Consider the following 20,553-nt stretch of genomic DNA (forward strand, 5'->3'; position numbering starts at 1 on the left):
TTCATAATCATGACATGACACGTGTAATGAATATGAAGAAGATTTTTTGGACCTATATGACAACTGTCATTTAAGTGTCATTTGTTCAATTATGTCATTTTTTTTGCAAAGATGACATTGTTTGAGATGTCTTTGTTATGACAACTTGACATAAACCCATACATTATACAGTAACTTGTCATGACAACTTGACATTAACCAAGACAACATAACTGACCACTTTTTACCAGTGATACAAATATAATTTGTCATTAAAATGTCATTAAGTGTTAATACTCTGTTAAATAGTTTTATAAAAGCATCATGAATATTCTTCACTTCATAATGTTTATTTGACCGAGTATTACAAATATTTGACATAGTATTAACATTTAAATCACAGTTTAATGTAATGTTAACCCACAAAGCTAGGTAGTTTCTTAAGTTTGATAATGTCAGGATCCTTAATGTCATTATATGTCTTTAGTCTTGTTTCTAGTACCAGGATCCTGACACCCCATTATAAGTGTTCTGTGTTTGTCTGGAGAGTCACGTGACCTATGTGTTATGTGTGGCACGTGCTCTCCTGTCTTAACCTTACCCTCCTGTTTCCTAATTATGTATGATTAGTTTCCTCACCTGTTTGTTGTTGTCCCCTAATTAGTTTCCCTATTTAAATGCCATTGTGTCTCTTGTCTTTGTGGTATCATTGTATGTATTTGTGTGACACCGTCAGGAGTCTTGTCTTGGTTTTGCCGTGTCTTTTATTTAATTCTTGTCTTGTTTACCCCCTCGAGGGAGTTTTTGTTTATTAATAAAAGTCTTTTGAGTTGAGAGCTGTCTGCACTTGGGCTCATCCACCACCATTCCTGACAGAATGATACCACCACACTTGAACCCAGCTCTGTTTTGGTTTTGTTACCCTGTTCAGTTCGGCCCCGTCAAGTGTTCCTGTCCGTCCAGTCCTGCCTCGTCCTGCTGTCTGTCCAGTCCTGCCCCGTCCTGCTGTCTGTCCAGTCCTGCCCCGTCCTGCTGTCTGTCCAGTCCTGCCCCGTCCTGCTGTTGTCTGTGGAGTTGTGTTCTTGTGGCCGTGCAGTGAGCCCCGCGGGTGTGTTCCTGATCGGTGGGGTCTTCGGTAGGGCTACTGGCAGACGAGCTTCGCGGGAGTGTTCCTGTTCGGGGAGCTCTGCGGGACAGATCCGGATCGACGAGCCCCACGGGAGTGTGCTGGTCGGTGAGCCCCGTGGATAAGTGCCAGGATGGTGAGATTCGCGGGAAGTTCCTGGTCGGCGGATCCCGTGGGAGTGTTTGTACGTCGGACTGTCGCTGCGATGGAGCTCTGTTCAGCGAGCCCCGAGACAGAGGATCGGCCAGCAAGCTCCGAGATTCTCACTGGTCAGTGAGCCCCGCGAGCGTTCCTGTACGGCATGTCCAGTGTCCTGTTCGAGGTCGGCGGGCCGAGCGGTGCTGGGTTCCGGGCCCACTTCCTGGGCGGAGACCGTCTGTCCTGCCTTCTGTTTTCGGGGGTCCGGACATTGGGCACTGTCGGCCTTCTGGCCGTTGGACTTTGTTTATTGTTTTGTCATGTACTGTTGTGTTGGGATGCCGTGTGGCATCTCTTAAAGGAGGGGTAGTGTCAGGATCCTGAATGTCATTATGTGTCTTTAGTCTTGTTTCTAGTACCAAGATCCTGACACCCCATTATAAATGTTCTGTGTTTGTCTGGAGAGTCACGTGACCTATGTGTTATGTGTGGCACGTGCTCTCCTGTCTTAACCTTACCCTCCTGTTTCCTAATTATGTATGATTAGTTTCCTCACCTGTTTGTTATTGTCCCCTAATTAGTTTCCCTATTTAAATGCCATTGTGTCTCTTGTCTTTGTGGTATCATTGTATGTATTTGTGTGACACCGTCAGCCGTCACCGTCTTGGTTTTGCCGTGTCTTTTATTTAATTCTTGTCTTGTTTACCCCCTCGAGGGAGTTTTTGTTTATTAATAAAAGTCTTTTGAGTTGAGAGCTGTCTGCACTTGGGTTCATCCACCACCATTCCTGACAGATAATGATTGTTTATGATTTATAACAAGTTGTGTTGTATTGGTTTATGTGTCAAGCGTCATAACAAAGATATCTCCAACAATGTCATCTTTGCATTAAAAATTACATAATTGAGTAAATGACACTTAATGGCAGTTGTCATAAATGTGCATAAAATCTTCATGTTCATGACACATGTTATGATTATGAAGGTGTCATGTCAGTCTTATGCACACCCCTTCAATTAAAGTGTTACCCATTTTTTTTCTAGTTTTTCATTTCCTACAGGGCAGGGGAAAGCAAGAGGTATATAAAATAAAACGAAAGTTTCTCAGCAGTTGCACACATCTAAATGCTTTTTGGCATTCAGAAATAGACCCAGATAGATTTCAGCTTAATAGGGATACTTGCACTGCATCACCAATTTCACATGTATTTTGTGTATTTTCAAAATACAAAATACTGTATTTGTATTTAAATACATTTTTCCTCACAGTATTTTGTATTTGTATTTAAATACATTTTTGGACACAGTATTTTGTATTTGAAATACATTTCCATGTATTTATGCCCATCTCTGAGTCTAAGTGTGCTTACGAGTATGCGTTGGCCCTGTCACGTTTTGGCTAATATTGAGAGAATTTAGAACATCCATAAACGCACGTCCTAATGCATCTTTTGGGTTATCCGCATGGATATTAAAATCACCAACAATAAGAGCTTTATCTACAGTGACTACAAGCTCAGATAGGAAATCTGCTATTTCTTTAAGGAAATCTGCATGGTGGCCCAGTGGTCTATAGATTGTCGCTAAGGCAAAGGAAAGCTGTTTGTGGTTACGATCAGTTATTTCCATATTTAACAACATTTGTTCAAATGATTTAAATTTAAGCTCAGATTTTTGGTTTACTTTAAAAATTGTGTTGTATATTGTAGCTACACCACCCCCTCTCCCCTTTAATCGAAGTTCGTGTTTATAGTAATAGTCTTGTGGGGTGGATTCATTTAAACTAATGTAGTCGTCTGCTTTAAGCCAGGTTTCTGTTAAACAGAGTGCATCTAAGTTTTGGTCTGCAATTATTTCATTGACAATAGGTTCTTTATTGGTAAGCGATCTAATGTTAAGAAGGCCGAATTTAAACATTTGAGTTTCATCTGTTAATGTATTGTTTTCTAATTTTATATTAATCAGATTTGTACCAGATGTAACAAGCGGTGCTCTGTATTTATTTGTTCGGGTAACAGATACAGTTGAAATGTGCTTGTATTTCTGTAAGATTGACTCGAAGTGCTGGGATATAAGTGGTCTTGACATATCACTGCAGCTAACAGATGGACGGTTAAGCCGATCCGTCTGTTTCCTGACCTGGGACCTGGATAATCAGACTATATCAGAATTAAGACTATTGATCAGATTTCTAGTGAGTATAGCACTTCCTTCCGATGACGGATGAAGGCCATCTCGGGATAGGAGGAATGGTCTTCCCCAGAAATGCTTCCAATTGTCTATAAACCCTACATTATGCTGAGGGCACCACTTTGACATCCAGCCATTGAAAGAGACTAATCTACTATGTGTTTCATCTCCCCGGTAGGCGGGGAGGGACCAGAGCATATTACATTGTCTGACATTGTTTTGCAATTTCACACATCTCCTTAATAGTATCTTTGGTGATTTCCGACTGTCGGAGTCTGTTGTCATTCGTGCCAGCGTGAATAACAATCTTAGAAAACTTCCGCTTAGCATTAGCCAGCACTTTAAGTTTGGATCTAATGTCAGACGTTCTGGCTCCCGGTATACAGTCGACTATGGTGTTTGTTGCCTCAATGTTAGTGTTCCTGAGTATAGAATCTCCAATGACCAGGGCACTTTTAAAAGGTGTTTCAGCTGGTGTACTCCTTAGGGGATCGAATCTGTTAGAAATTACCGTAACGTTATGGGTCTTAGAAGGACGCCGTATAGACCCTTTTACAGCTCACGTGATCAAATAGCCTGCGCGCGCATTTGGGCAACAGAAGTGGTGTTATTCCCCATTGGTTCTAAAGTGGTAGCAACTCAGAAAGTTTATTAAAACGGTTTCTCAACATCAAAATGTCCCGTTGTTGCGTTTGGTTGCACTAATATAATATACTAATATACGTATATATGTATCTGGCAACTTTATTTTTGGCCATCTGCTAACGTCTTTTATCCACTCCACTATAGTACACGGATCTGGTAGCTGTGTTGAAAATGTTGATAAAGTCTATTTTTTTTAAATAACTTACTGTTTGTGTTGCTTCACTGTTGATTCTTATGATACTTCCGTTGCCTAAATGCGCGCGCATACGCTGCCACGTCATCATTGTGTACAAACAGTAAAAGGGTCTATATGACTATGCCGCCTGACAGTCACCCAGTTTGACCGCCGACTTGACTCTGATGTCGGAACCGAGCCATGTGTATTTTGATAACCACTATGCGCGCTCGATACAGTATTTGTAATATTTACATCAGCATCTGATGTCGGAACCGAGCCATTAGTCTTTTCGCTCGATAGATTATTTGCAACAGTGGAAAGCGGAGTCTTACCGCTTTCATGCTGGGCGATGGCGTCTTCGTTTACCCGAACGCGGTCCCCGGAGCTGCATCGCGTGGGGTGTTCAGTTGTGACACGCCTCGGTCGCCTGCGAACGTCTGGGGCCAGGGTGATGTGGGGCATGCTGAATCTGCGAAGGCCGGGCAGCGGTTCCTCTACAGCTTCCCGATCACTTTCATGTTGGGCGATGGCGTCTCTGTTCAGTCGTTCACGGTCCGTGAAGCTGCATCGCGTGGAATGCTCGTTTATTGCACGCCTCGTTCGCTTGTGGACGTCGGAAGGCAGGGTGAAGTGGGCGCTGTACCTCGCCGTTGGGTCTGCTAAAACCGGGTAACAACTTCTCCACAGCTTCCCGCTCAGGTGAGGACAGGTCAGAAAAGCATATATCAGATGAATCCGCCATTAGATCGGAAAATGCTAGCTTCAGCCTCCACCGTTCGTTGATGCTAGCGGGCTATATGCTAACACTAGGTGTTTATTAGTGATAAATAGTTTCACGTGGTAGTACTGCTCAATAATCGTCACGGTAAAGTATTCCTATGTAAAACTAATAAGTTATATTATATAAATAGGAATAAGATGGTAAAAAAAGGATTTTAGATGATGAACTCGACGGAGCTCCGATGCACGATGCACGATCTGTTCAGCTTTCGAAGCCTCATGTTTAGACATTTCAGTATCGATAATTATCGAAATATCGATATTTTTGACAACACTACATGCTACACATCCAGTATGCAGCAGTCCAGTGGGCGAACATGCCCTGTTGATGCTAGAGGTCAGATTAGAATGGGTCGACTGATTCAAGCTAATAGAAGAGCAACTTTGACTAAAATAACCACTCATTACAACAGAGGTATGCAGCAAAGCATTTGTGAAGCCACAACACGCACAACGTTGAGGCGGATGGACTACAACAACAGAAGACTCCACCGGGTACCACTCATCTTCACTACAAATAGGAAAAAGAGGCTAGAATTTGCACGAGCTCACCAAAATTGGACAGTTGAAGACTGGAATAATGTTCCCTGGTCTGATGATTCTCGGATGATATCCGATTCTCAGATGGTCGAGTCAGAATTTGGCGTAAACAGAATGAGAACATTGATCCATCATGGCTTGTTACCACTGTGCAGGCTGGTGGTGGTGGTGTAATGGTGTGGTGGATGTTTTCTTGGCACTCTTTAGGCCCCTTAGTACCAATTGGGCATTGTTTAAATGCCACGGCCTACCTGAGCATTGTTTCTGATTATGTCCATCCCTTTATGACCATCATGTACCCATCCTCTGATGGCTACTTCCAGCAGGATAATGCACCATGTCACAAAGCTCTGATCATTTCAAATTGGTTTCTTGAACATGACAATGAGTTCACTGTACTAAAATGGCCTCCACATTCACCAGATCTCAACCCAATAGAGCATCTTTGTGATGTGGTGGAACGGGAGCTTCATGCCCTGGATGTGCATCCCACAAATTTCCATCAACTGCAAGATGCTATCCTATCAACATGGGCCAGCATTTCTAAAGAATGCTTTCAGTAACTTGTTAAATCAATGCCACGTAGAATTATGGCAGTTCTTAAGGCGAAAGGTCCAACACAGTATTAGTATGGTGTTCCTAATAATCCTTTAGGTGAGTGTATATTTGCCTTACTGTAAACTATAAAACTTTCAATCAACACTGTAAAAAATGCAGCAATTAAGCAGCTGGTTGCCAGTAACTTACTGTAATGATAAATACTGAAAATATTTCATGTTCATTTAACTTTGAACAAACTGTTGCCAGTAAATAACAAATGTAAAATCTACAGTAATCACTACAAAATGTCTCCATGCACTCTGAATATATATTTTTTCCAGGACTTAATTTGGTCTTCTTGGTCTCTTTCCCTTTGACAGCCACTCCTCAGCACTTTTCCTGGCACCAAGGGCTGTTTACACTTGGTATTAAGATGTGTTTTGTCAATCCACTTTCAGCCAGATTCAGAGGTAGTCTGAACTAAATACACAGCGAACGCACAGTGTACACCGCTATCTTTAGGCATTCATTGATAAAACTCAAGCGGGTGATCTCTGCATCTTTTATTAGTTTCATTTTGCGAGTGTGTGAAACTTGCGCAATCTAATTTCATCAATTGTGCTGAAATTTAGCTCTTACCTATACATGTACAAAACAATGTGCAGCATGTTTACTTAAAACACAAGCAGCAGACTCTAACATAAAAAGTTTGCATCCATTTAAACCCCTCATTACTCTCGCTTGCGTTTAAATGACAGCAGAGGGACTCGCCCACAGTCTTGACAGACCATCCCTTCAAAGTAATCAGGACAGAGGAGGTCAAAAGTGGACAAAAGAGAAGGATTTAAATATCAGGTATAAATGTATAAATATATGACCAGCCTTCCGTCAAGCGTTAAAGGAATACTTCACCGATTTAGCATTCAGCTTTGTATCAGTAGAAACCTGACAATATTTTTGAATGACCGTGTTTCCCACCCTCATGTTCCTGTGAGAGGAGAGATATCTGTATTCTAGTTGTGCAAAAAATTATTCCGATGACGCAAAATGACGATTTTTGCGTCATTGGAAGAGATTTTGGCCAGAGGCAAAGACTACAGCCAGTATTAGGAGCTACTTCCGCATGTTTTCTCCCCGCCCATAGGGGTTGGACTGCGAGTGCATTCGGAAAAGCCCGAATCAAAACGAGAGTCAGCCATCTTTAATCTTCGCTAAGCTAAGCTAGCCTGATCTTGCTTTGTGGAGAAAGCGGAGTAAACATACCACGATGGCAGAGTGTAGTGTTGAAAACGAGATGGCAGAAGGGAATTTTGATGACCGCAATACAACGAGGATCAGTTACGGATGATCGAGGAACAAGAGGCTGCCACCGCGGCTGCTGTAGCCGAGGTGGGGCCGGTCTGGTGGTTTACGTGCTCTCGCTGTGCGCCTCGCTTTTGCTCGAATCTGATGGTCGTGGTACTTGTACGAGCCGCAATACAACGAGGATCAGTTACGGATGATTGAGGAACAAGAGGCTGCCACCACGGCTGCTGTAGCCGAGGTGGGGCCGGTCTGGTGGTTTACGTGCTCTCGCTGTGCGCCTATGGACACCGAAAGAGAGTCATATTGCTGTCGCGAATTTCAGCGATAGCATTTTCTTCTTGAAGCCCGCAGGGAGAAACGGAGGCATGGGTATAAAGTGAGTATTTTGTTTTTCACGTCCGTCAGCTGAGCTATGGTTGTTATATTTACACCTATGTTAGCCTATTCTGTATGTGAAAATAGCTTGCACTGCTAACGTCGTGCTTACTTTTTTTCCTTACATCCTCGTCATTTCATGGAATGGGTTTAGCAAGGCGAAAGACCGGGGAAAGGACATCTACTTGTTTTACCTGCCTGTGTTGTTCAGGACATCAGACGTAGATATCCAGCTCCTCACGGACATTATAGCGGCTATAAAGAAACGGATGAAGCTCTGGATCAGCTATGAGTGGGAGTTGTTTGTTTTTTAATAAAAAGTTAAAACTCACATTTGTTGTGGTTCGTGTTATAGTCGTTATTGTTGCTACATTAGAGTTTATAAAGAAACAGTGACTGCAATTTGAGGAAAGCATTCGTTTTTTAAAGTTTAGGTCTAAATTCTGTAACACACATAATTTTTGGCGTTATTTTTTACCCAAATGATTTTGTAAAGTAAGTAATGACAGCTAAACACAGTAACAGTAATCATTGCGCCTCCACAAGTCTATAATGTATAACTTTGGTGTACAAAAGACAGGGTTAGATGAAGAAATGTATTTTTTATTATTTAAAAAGGAAAAATATTGTGCCACCAGTGGAAAGAACACATTAAAATGAACAAGGACATAATTTACATCTAAAAATGTCCTGCACAAAATAAAAACAAAGCAAAACATAATAATAATTATGTGTGTATATACACACAGTATATAATAATATAAATATAAGAGTGGTGGCAGAATCTGATTAGGCACAGCAATAGAACTCAGGGAAGAGGTGATTGTTATTATTATTATTAGAAAGTGTCAGTCTCAGAAGTGACTTTTGAAAGAAGTCGTGGCAGCCTCCTTTGATGGTTTAGGCACTGGTGCAATGTTGGGTGGCAGTGCGGAGGTTGGCACGTTGAACACAATGTTTGGATTGAGTCTTTTGTCAATGGCCTTCTGGATGAGTTCGTCTACAAACTGTGTGGTATGAAGCTTTTCTTCAAGACCCACTGCTTGGATCTCTTGCAGAACATTTGGTTGAACCGTGCTTCTCCTGTAAAGGGTAGAAAATTAGATTAGATTCAACTTTACTGTCATTATGCAGAGTACAAGTACAAAATTTGTGTCCAACCAGAACTGCAAAAAATATAGTGCAGTGTAGACAGTAGTATACTGTTTGTTTACAGAAGGTGGTTAGAGTAATATAAACAAAATATAAATGTTTCAGTTTATTAGCTGTTACCTTGTAAGAGCAGAATAAATATGGATATGTAATATGAAGCATGTATGTATGTGCGATGTAGTAGCAGTAACCTAATAGTAGTATAAATAATATTGATTTATGCAGTGTATAAACAGAATATATTATGAGAAAAACACAATAAATATTCATATTCAGCAAGAACCATATAAATAAGATATGTACAGCTATGGGCAGTGTGGTACCATTGTAGTGCAGGAACTAACATTGGGGAGGTATTTCAAAAGTGCGCTGTGAAAGACTTCCAGCGGCCCTGTGTGCAATTATATGAAGAGAAAGAAAGAAGGGATATAACAAATTAAAACATGATCATTAGGATTTGGAAAAACAATGAAGTGTACAAGCGCAACTTCTCACCAGTATGTTTGAACAGGGCCATCTTTTCCATGTCTCTCAGAAGCCTTTTATCAAGGAGCAGCGATGACAGGTCTTGAAATGCCACAGGATGTCCTCCGTCATCATCTGTACACTCATGCTCATTACACACATGCTGTAGAATGGATTTACACGGGAATTTCAGTACCTGCATGAAAATATGATTATTATCAATAAGTCTAGAAAAATCGTTTTTCCTAAAAATGAATCAAATTAGAATCAAATGTCTTACCTCAACGTCCCCCTTACTGGTTGCACAGGAAAACCACATATGATTTAGGACAGACCTATAAAAGATAATACAATTAGTAACTTTTAACCTTGCAAACCAATGTAAAGTCTCCCACATTACAAACAAACACTGACCTGGTCCATGCAAGGAGGATTTCATTGTTCTTTTTCCCCCTTCTTCTGCATCTTCTTCTGGAAACCTGTGAGTAAATGCAGAACAAGACTTTTGCATTTCTTTCACCAAAATAACAGCAGAAGTTTGACTTTGCAGGTAGTTTTTGAATTTCACCACCTGATCAATAAAGTCTGAATATGAATATGCAAAGTAACTAGTGCTATAAAAATGATATGCAATACAGTAATATGCAATGATAAATTGCATATTACTATATTTTACAGTTTTACAGATAAAATGCAATGTTATTTACGTGTAGTATGCATAAATATTATTTAATTAATCATGTACATCTGGCAAATGTATCTGCAGTTATCTCAACCATCGAATAACTTTACAGTAACAGGCTTTCGTGCTTACGCAACTCCAGAAGTAGCTCGGTAGCTAACAGTTGTTTTATTTTGAGAACACCCAACTTATGTGTCATTATCTATCTAACGTTACTTTGCTAACAACTGTATCACTATGTAAAGGCTACTGTGTGATCAGAAACGAGTATTAGCAAGAGTCTTACCTCAAACGTAGACGAATGCGTTTGATACCAGATGGCTCCGGCTGTTCGTCGTGTCTGTGAAGGTAAACATGAACGGAATTCCAGTGTCCTTTCGCGTGTTTTGCTTCATTCCGAGTACATTGGGTTCGATGTCTTCATGCTTGAAATGGAGACTGCAAACCCTCTGTTTTTTTTATTTTACCGCATCGTTGTCTTCTCGACACTTTGCGTGGTTGATAGCCCGCAGCCATTGTTTACACCGCAGCAAACGATGAAAACTTACTGCTTGTCTTTTTCCCGGTTTTGAACATCCCGGTACAACGCAACTTATCATCATTTAGATGTGGAAAGGGTAGTATTTATAATAGGGATGCACCGATAGGATTTTTTTGGGCCGATACCGATACCGATTTAAACAGACAACTTCTGGCCGATACCGATGCCGATACCGATATTAAACACTCGTATACAATACTATACAGTTGGTCTATTAGCTAGTTTATTTCTGCATCAAATTATTTTTACTGAACATGGATTGGATCTAATTAACATTTTACTGACCAACATCATAAAAGAGGCACAAATTAAGCTAAAACAAATATAATAAGACAGCATGACAACCTTCAAAGGTGGTTTTTGCTATTCAGCATTTATTTTATTAACAACATGAACTCATTTTTTTACTTATAATGGATTTCTTTATGCAGTTAATTAATAAACAATCGGTATCGGCCTTTCTCGTGCTATTGCCGATAGGCCGATGGTTTTAAATTCATAAAAAATCGGCCGATAAATATCGGCGGCCGATACATCGGTGCATCACTAATTTATAATAATATATCAACTAAATCGTCGCAGACGTGTCTGTAAAAGTTGTATTTGGTCTAGTTGAATCTCCCTCCCTCCTGCCGTCTCAAACCAGTAGGCGTGACTAGGGAGTGGCCTCGTAGAGCAGCGAAGCAATGCATTCTGGGACTTGGTGTTTTTCATCCACATAAGCCAAAAAACACATTTTCTGGCTTTTCTCGGCCTAGAGGGCACCAATTTCTAAAATAACTTCACAGTTCTACTACATAGGTGACCCAATTTAATAATATATTCAAATTTAAATTGTCTGAAGTTTTCCTTTAATGCTTTTGCCCCATGTAAATTGTACTGTCAGAGGGTGTGGTGATATGCACCTGAGATATTATAGAAAGGTGGGGGAGGGGCAGCAACAAGGTAGAGTGACTGGAAGTGGCACAGACGTTATCGCCTATGCCTTATAATTATATTTACATTTTGCAGTCGTGCCACGGCAACCTTTAATAAAAAGTAGTCGCATAGGCAGGAAAAATACTTACTATTTACTCGCAGTCTGGAGCCCTGACCCAGGTTATGGAGTGCACTTCCCCTGTCTGTTAGAGATGCTCGCTCACTATCCAGTTTCAAGAAGCTGTTAAAACGTATCTTTTTAAACTTGCTTATGTGGACTGTCATTAACATTATATTGTGTTGTATTGTGTATTTAATGATTTTATGATAGTTTCTTTTTTGTATTTCATTAATAATATAGTTTTGTTTTTTATTGTTTTGTAGCGCTTTGAGTTTTAGAAAAGCACATTATAAATAAAATGTATTATTGTTATTGTTATTAAATAACTAAATTAAAAACAAACCCTATTTTTTAAATCCTCTAAATCTAAAATTTTCAGCACTTTCCAGTTTCTGGAACTTTTGATGGCTACCGTATATAGTAAATAGCCTGTAATATTGTAGATTTGTAAAGTTTTTTTGACTGATTGGTCTGTTTATCTTTTGTGTTTTGTCTTTGTTTTTGCTTCCTGTGTATCCAGTGAGCATGTTTCTCAACACTTTGACTCCCAAGTTTTATGTGGCATTGACGGGCACCTCATCCCTCATTTCAGGACTCATACTGGTGAGTTATTGTAGAGTTTTAACTTCACGAAATGCTCTAGAATTAACATTTTAATAAATAAGCTATTGCTGCCATTTTTAATCATTATTTACACTGCGCAAATATATATATATTTTTTTTTTCGAGGGGCAACCTTCCGATCTCTTTGATGAAGCCAATATGGAAGTGATTTAAACTGCAATTCATTGACTGGCCACTAGAGGTTTAAAAGTGTTTTCGGTCTGTATAGCTAATTTTGCCCTTCATGACAAGTGTGAGGGGGGTGAATTTTTTTTGTCACTCATCCGTTTAAATTATATTAAGCCTTAAAGTTCTGCATTATTAAGGGCATGGCCACTTGATTGACAGTTAAACAGCCACTGCTGTCACTGAAGTTGAACTAGGCGGGTGTGGTTTCAGCAACCAGTCACCTCAGCTTCACCCACGTCCCGCCTCTTTACCCATGTTTGTATATCAGCGAGTGATGCGCAGTGATGAACGGCCAAGATGGTGATGGAAGACACTGCCTTTTTTAAGCTTCAAAAACGATCTTCAGAAACCTATGAGTGACGTCACGGACACTACGTCCATCTTTTATTACAGGGTTTCCTGCAGATTTTTTTTAGTAAAGGTGGTAGGGTTGGGTATGTGGGTGGAGCCGAGGGGCGGGGCAATCAAAGGGGTGGGGCGTACACGTCATGATGAAAATTAAAATATTTTTAATTAAAACACTCAAAACTTAATTTTGAAGAAACTATGACAGAAAATGAACACATACAATAGGCCTGTAGCGACATGTCAATGACGCAGACGTCAAAATTCCGTCGACGTCATATTTTTGCGCCGACGCTTCGACACAGCTCGCCACACGCACGTGTGAGACCAAAACATTAAACATAAAATTTAAGGCCCAAAAAATGAATGATCACATTCGTCTAATCTTTCGTAACGATCCGCTAGCTCCTGTCCCATTAGCAGGCTTTCAAAAAAACGTGTCTCTGTTGGCAGACTGAGCTCTGAGATCTGCACACAAAAACAATTGGTTTCACCAACAACCACTCAAAACCAAAATAAAGTTTTCCAACCAATCACCTACAGGGGGTGGCTGTTGTTAGGGAGAAAAAGCCAGACATACAAGATTATTAATGAATGAAATGTTTTACCTCTAACAGGAATAGCTGCGTGATGAAGTGAGACAAATTGGTTAATAAACATAAACTGAAGCAGATGTTGTAGAAGTTCAAGAAATCTTTATTATCCCCAAGGGGCAATTTGCTGTGCAGCAGCATGCAACACACATTACACAAAACAACAATCATACAATCAACAAAAATTTATTAAATACATACACCACAGAAGTCCACAACTCACATTAACTTGTTAAGACCACCTATAGCAGCAGGGACAAAAGAGTTGTTGGGTCTGTTGGTCCTGCATTTAGGCAGATTGAATCTACGACCTGACAGCAACAAAATGAAACAGCTGTATAGGGGATGGCATGGATCAGCTAATATTGAATGTGCGCTCTTGACAGTCCTAGTCTCGTATACAGCCAGCCCCGCCGCTCCCATAACGCGCATCACGCGCTGTGCGTAGGGCACCAGGTGCTGAGAGGGCACCAAAACAATAGCCTAATGAAAAAAATTATAATGCTGATAGAATTTCATTAGTCTATAGAAATATTATTAGGCACTTTTTATCCATGTAAATGTTACAAAAAAGGGGGGACGAGATAATTGAATTGCGCTAGTATAGAAAGTATGCCCCCCAGCCTTTGATGGTCCGTGTCGGTTGATCGCGCGGGCGCCTGACGAAGTTTGACAGAGGCCGTTTCTCAATCTGAAGGCTGCAGCCTCCAGAGGTCGCATTTCTAGGCTGCATACATCATCAAAACGTTCTTTTTTCGTAATATTAACGATTATGAAGTTGACACTTATTCTTAGTTAATCGTAAATTGTTTTAATATGCTTATGACTTGCTAATGTAATGTTCAGTTAACTAAAATAAACCAGGCTTGATGACGTATGCAGCCTGCATATGAGACCTCGCGCAGGTTGCAGCTTTCGGATTGAGAAACGGCCAGTCAGTAGGCAACTTTTGGAAATGGCCCGAAAAGACAGCAGGGGTCAGGATCGGAAAAAAGATGAAACTGCGGGATGATGCCCGTGCATCACTTGCAGGTAAGTCCATCATGTTTAATTCCTAAATAAGGGAAATGTGCATGGGCTGCAGCTGCTGCTAATCGTAATGCGCCTCGATCTTGCGGTGCTGATATTAATGTTAGCAAACTATGTTGTTATAAGTTATAACTTCAGTGCAAGCTAAATTGAGATTTTACTGTAAAACATTTCCTATGCATTTTACAAATAACTGACGGCAGCTGTTACTTTCTTTACTACGTTTTTTTTTAGATATTGAGCAGTTAGTTTATTTTGTGGTTTATTTTGACGTGACGGTGGTTAATACTTAGTTAATGTTAGCAGTCAGTGCACATGGTAGGCTAACAATTCCTGACTGTTAAATATATATAAATATAAAATGTCATGATATGAAGCAAACATTACTGTGACACTTAGTTCTCTAAATCTTTGTAATATTTAAGAATTTTGAGTATTCTTGTTATTGATGTTTATTTAATGTAATTTATTTAAAGTGACATTGCACTTGGGAAAAACATGTCTTGATTATTTTGATAATTTAAGTTTGGTATTTGTTCTATTTTGCTATTCTATAAAAGTTTGCACTTTCAAATGTGTGTGTTGACTAAAGCTGTGAAGATTTTACTTTCTGCTATTAAGTTATATGTTTGGTAATAAAAAGTTAAACTGGCAAAAACAAACAAAAAATTTCTCAGGGTCGGGGGCATTATAAAGGAATTATGCTTAGGGCACCAAAATGGCTAGCAGCGGCACTGTATACAGCGTTTAAATCAGTCAAAGGGTTGTGGGAAATTTTGCAGCACACATTCACTATGTATTGCAGCCTGTTCTTGTTTTTAAGTGAAAGGGACCCGAACCAACTCACAAGAGCAAATTAAATAATGGATTCAATAAAACAACAGTAAAACATCCTCATAAAAGTATTATCAACATTAAAATTCCGAAGATTACAGTAAAAGAACATACGTTGATGTGATTTCTTAGATTTCTTACTTGTGATTTCTTACAGAAGGTCTGGCGAATGATGATGGATGTTGCAAAATTTGTAAATACTGATGATTTCCCACTATTAATAACATTAATTAATCGTTTCAATGTATATATAAATATATCTCCCAAGGGTTTTTCCCTCCTAGGACTTTTTTTTACTTCCCCGGCTAAGCCTGGGGTTTTTTTCTCCTAGGGGTTTTTTCAACCCGGGGAGGCAGCCTTCTTGGGCTTAACTTAGCACCCTCTTCCTTACGGTACATTAGCAATACGCACGCTTATAATGTTGATTCATAGCCGCAGCAAATTTAGCTGCTTGTGCTATTGTGTATTATGTTGTACTATCTGTCGATTTTCTGTGCTTTCCACTGCTTCTAATAATGTGAAGCTGCTTTGAAACAAACACCAATTGTGAAAAGCGCTATATAAAATAAAATTGAATTGAATCTTAAAGGAGTGTAACTACTGTAGCATGTAAATAGTGCTTATAAATAACGTGAGCAAGAGCGCTTAACAATTATCTATCTATAAATATCTAATCAACAGGCTCGTGTGTCACGGATCACTGCAACCCTTCATGCACACACCAGATCGAGGAAAGACTTTGAACTCTAATTCCCATCATTCACCCCGTCAGTTGATTACTGTCGAACCTGAAGCTCATTGTCTCAGCCTATTTAACTCCGTGACACGCTCTCCTCAGTGCGAAGTTTTGTTTGCCACGGCTGCATCTCTGAGCGTTTGTCATTTGATATATATATATTGGATTACCCGTGTATTACCCTGTCTGGATTATCGTTTATGCCTGTTTTCTGCCTGCCCTTGACCCATTGCCTAAATACCGTTTCTGAATGCTTGCTGCCTGCCTTATGAACTTGCCTGTCTTATTAACTTCTGTCTCATATTGCTGTTTCTAATAAATATACTGCAAATGGATCCAACTTCTTCTGAGTCTCTATCACAACGTGAAACCTAGCTAGCAGGTTGCTCAATCAACAAAATCACCAGCTAACTTACTTTAAATTTGCAAGAACTATAGACTAATACACTAAAAGGCTTAAATTATCCCAAAACATAAGTCCACTTACAGTTCTCATGGACACGCGTTTTATCAACTGGCTATCCTCCAGACATGACGGACCACGTCTTTATCTCATTTTGGCCGTGTGGCGCGCATGCACGCTCACGTAGTGAAGGGCGTCTCCATTATTCTCTGAGATGCACTTGACTCGACTTTTGTGCAGCAAATAATTTTTTTTGGACGACCTTGTTAAGGCGGTAGGGTTTCCCAGCTTAGGGTTACCCTGGTCTAGTATTTTTTTATCTTTTAGGAGAGACGTTTGTCTTACCGCTTGGTATTTACCAAATGAAAAGAATTGACCTATGCATTAAAAGTATTGCAGTTTAAAATGATTAATGGGTTTGAATAAAATCTAATGGTCGCATGTTTGTGTTGTTTTAGATCTTTGAGTGGTGGTATTTCAGGAAGTATGGGACGTCGTTCATTGAGCAGGTGTCTGTAAGTCACCTTCGACCTCTCTTAGGCGGAGTAGACAACAACTCTCCTAACAACTTAAACAGCAGTAACGGAGACACGGACTCCAGCCGACAGAGCGTGTCAGGTTGGCACCTCACCATAAAATTGCATGCATATTTCATTTTAGTCTCTCATGCCATATTTACACTTATTGGGACGGCTTCCTGGACAGGGTTTAGATTAATCCAGGACTAGCCCCAAGTTATATTAGGACATTTAAGTAGTTTTGACAAACAAACCTTACAAAAACAATACATCTTGAGACAAAACATTGGCACTGATGTAGGTTAGGTTATGTCAGTTGTCAGGTGTTTTTAAATTAAGGCAGCTCAGTCGTCCATTTAAGTCTTTGACTAGGATAAACTCTGTCTGGGAAACCACCACATTGTGTTTACCATGGTACTTACTTTGTGTGGGCATCTGATGTTTTGCATTTATTTGCAATGGTTGTGAGATTTGTTGGTTGTTTATCTTGGTAACATTGAACTTGTGAGCACAGAACTTTTATTAAGGTTTGACCTGAGCTGTGTCTTTGTGTGTTTTGTTTGTAGAGTGTAAGGTCTGGAGAAATCCACTCAATCTTTTCAGAGGAGCTGAATATAACCGGTAAGCAAAGTTTGTTGACATTTCAATTGATGTGACATACAACTTATGTACCAGAGAGGTTGTTAGCACACAGAGGGTTAAAACTAACAAGTGTTGTTCCCACTCCCTTGGCATGCAGGAAATTTTAGAGCACATGGGATTTTCCACTCTTAAATTAATGACATCAGTTTTAAGAAGGTTGTGTTCATGACTATGTTGCCCTGGCTTCTTTTTTGTCCATCAATCAAGTGACTTGCCATTAATAATTGAAAAAATTCACAAATAAATAAATGAGTAAACTACTGGCCACCCCAATCTCAAAATGGGGTATATCATAATAGCATATGTTAAAGTTTTTCTTGCAATAGTAATTTCTTATTGCTTTAAAACAGCTTGAGTGTAACTCTGCATCAGGGTTCCCCAAATCTTACCCTGGAGGGCCAGAGCACTGCAGAGTTTAGCTCCAACCCTGATCAAACACACCTGAGAAAGCTAATCAAGGTCTTCATGATCCAAGGAAATCACAGGTGGGTCATTTTGATTAGGGTTGGACCTAAACTCTGTAGTGCTCCGGCCCTCCAGGGTAAGATTTGGGGAACCCTGCTCTACACCCTTGCCTCATTTAGTATATGTGGATCTATTGGCATGTGAGTTAGTACCTCCACTGTATTGCACCACAGATTTAGACACACATTTGCTAAGTCCGATTCCCATTCAGTCTCTCACTCGACATTGTGACAATGACGACACTAGGTGTTTACATGTATAAAAGATGGCGGCGTCCACCATTCAATAGCAGTTGTTCTTCGGAGCCTGGCTGACTTTCTTTTTCTCTGAGATATACAGCATTACGAAGAAGCAATACTTCATTATTGGGGTGCGGCACAATAGCTGATTCGTCTTACATCATGTAACATCCCTTGGTGCTTTAGCAGTTAAGCTAGAGTTTTGCTAAAAGAGCAATTGTCACACAGAGGGTGCGCCCTTTTAAGGATGCCATTCCGTCTCTGTTTTCTTGGATGTGGCAAGTTTCTTATTCCTGGTGACAGATGGGATTGTTGTTTCGAGTGCTTGGGGCACCAGCACGTTGAGGCGGCATTCATGGATGGAAGATTATTCTCACTTTAAGAACATGCCACTTGAAAATGTTTGCTTCCAGAGGGACTTTGTTGTCATGTGCGAGTTCGTTGACAGCTAGTATGGGGCGATATAGGGTACAGTATGGAAGTGCAACTGCCGGGCCTGCCTCGCAGTCCTCCCATCTTCATCACACACGCTTGTTCTTATGGTTTGTGCCATCATAGTACATTTGTGTCCAAAGACCGCCCAAGCTGGAGGGGCCGGCATGTAATTTATTGGCATGTAAGGAGCTCGCTTAACAATTCTCCACAGTAAAAAAGCAGACGGGGGAAATTAAAAACAGAGTCAGTGTGAAACATCCAAAATTACCAAAGAAATTACCACATCTCCATACCTTAAAATCACTGGTAAAACTAATAGCACACACACAGTCAAAAACAATATAAATATATGTTCAACTTTTTTCTTTTATTTTTTGATTTACATTAAGACAGTTTTAAGATCTACTGTAATGCAATGATGTTACACATCAGATATTTTTCCCAACAGTTAACCAAACATTTTCTTAAGACACAAGTTATTATGTCTGCGTGAATTCTTGTCAAAACAAAACTAATGAGTGGTTGAAGAAAATCGACTTCCTAGAAAATGTTAAATCTGGCTGTACCACCATGGACTTCTGCCCAGGCTTAATTGGCTCCTCCTAGTCTATGAGTTCCCCATATCAGTTGTAGAAGGCATCAAGAGGAAAACCAAAAAGCATCTGCGGAGATGGTTTGGTATTCCCCCAAGCTTTTCTTCAGTGGGCCTTTACATCCGTTCAGGACAGCTGCCGCTTCCTTTGTTATCTGTTGTGGAGTAATTTAAGGTGGCAAAATGCAGAGTCGCCCTAAGTCTTAGAGATTTCAAAGATGTCTGGGTATCGGCAATTCCTGCATGGGATGCCAAGGCCTGGGGTCGACACATTTCCAACAGTTTGGTAACGCAAGTACAATGGTTAGGCGAGGTATGGTTAAGTCAGAAATCTGGGCTCAAGAGGAACAGAGGCAGTTGTCCAGAGCAGTGGAACAAGCTTCCCAGGGAGCATGGACAAAATGGGAAGTGTAAGATCAAATGGGCAGAATTGTGGAAATTGGAGCCCTACCGTATCTCCTTCCTGCTGCGCTCTGTGTATGACATCCTTCCTTTACCATCTCATATGCACACATTGGGTCTGAGAGACGACCCCTACTGCAAGCTTTGCGGTCAAAGAGGGAAACTGGCACATATACTGTCAGGGTGCAAAACGTCTTTAACCCAAGGACGCTTTAAGTGGTGCTACGAAAAGGTACTCTTGTCCTTCGCTGATACAATATAGCAAGAGAGGTGCAAGAAGAGGGCCAAAATGCATAAGTGAGAAAGCTATTACCTTCATTAAGGAGGGATGTAGGCCTTTTGCAACTAATGCGTCGGCAAAATCCAACCTGCTGCAGGCCACAAACTCTTGGGAAATGAGAGTTGATTCCCAGAATCAATCTTGGGAAATGATAGTTGATTTCCCAGAGGTGGTAAACACAGCTCTTTGCCCAGGTATTGTTCTATGGTTAGACAAAGATTGCAAAATCATCCTAGTTGAGCTGACCGTGCCATGGAAGGAGGTCTGTGAGTAGGCACATGAGAGAAAAGCTTTGAAATATCAGTCGCTAATACAAGAGTGCAAAAACAAGGGGTGGCAGGCATGGCTGTTCCCTGTGGAAATGGGTTGTAGAGGTTTTCCTGCCAAATCAGCATGCCGGTTGCTGTCAGCTTTTGGCATGGATGAGAGGAGTAAGAAGCATGCAGCTCATAGGATGGGTCAGGATGCTGAACGAGCTTTATGTTGGATATGGAGTAAGAGGAAGCAAGAAAGCTGGAAGCCAGGAGCAGATGGGCTGTTATTTGGCCACCAGTGCCGACCCACCCAGCTGGAG

The 20,553-nt window shown here is 40.5% G+C and overlaps 1 protein-coding gene across 15 annotated transcripts in view; it reads left to right on the plus strand.

The window, feature by feature from the left end:
* LOC135758076 (suppressor of tumorigenicity 7 protein homolog) overlaps positions 1-20,553 on the plus strand; it is a 175,472-nt gene that overhangs the window by 37,985 nt on the left and 116,934 nt on the right. For 11 of the 15 annotated variants that reach the window (XR_010536412.2, XR_010536413.2, XM_065272921.2 and 8 more), the window contains 4 exons: positions 12,195-12,277; positions 16,865-17,024; positions 17,491-17,545; positions 17,917-18,051. Coding sequence is in view for 13 of the 15 variants with exons in the window: in XM_065272921.2 (XP_065128993.1) it covers positions 12,195-12,277; positions 16,865-17,024; positions 17,491-17,545; positions 17,917-18,051 (433 nt within the window). In the remaining 2 variants the exon portion in view is untranslated. The remainder of the gene's footprint in view (positions 1-12,194; positions 12,278-16,864; positions 17,025-17,490; positions 17,546-17,916; positions 18,052-20,553) is intronic. The other 4 variants (XM_065272917.2, XM_065272918.2, XM_065272919.2 and 1 more) reach the window with 1 other exon arrangement.

Source organism: Paramisgurnus dabryanus, chromosome 9 (genome assembly GCF_030506205.2).
Source record: "Paramisgurnus dabryanus chromosome 9, PD_genome_1.1, whole genome shotgun sequence".
Classification (NCBI taxonomy): domain Eukaryota; kingdom Metazoa; phylum Chordata; class Actinopteri; order Cypriniformes; family Cobitidae; genus Paramisgurnus; species Paramisgurnus dabryanus.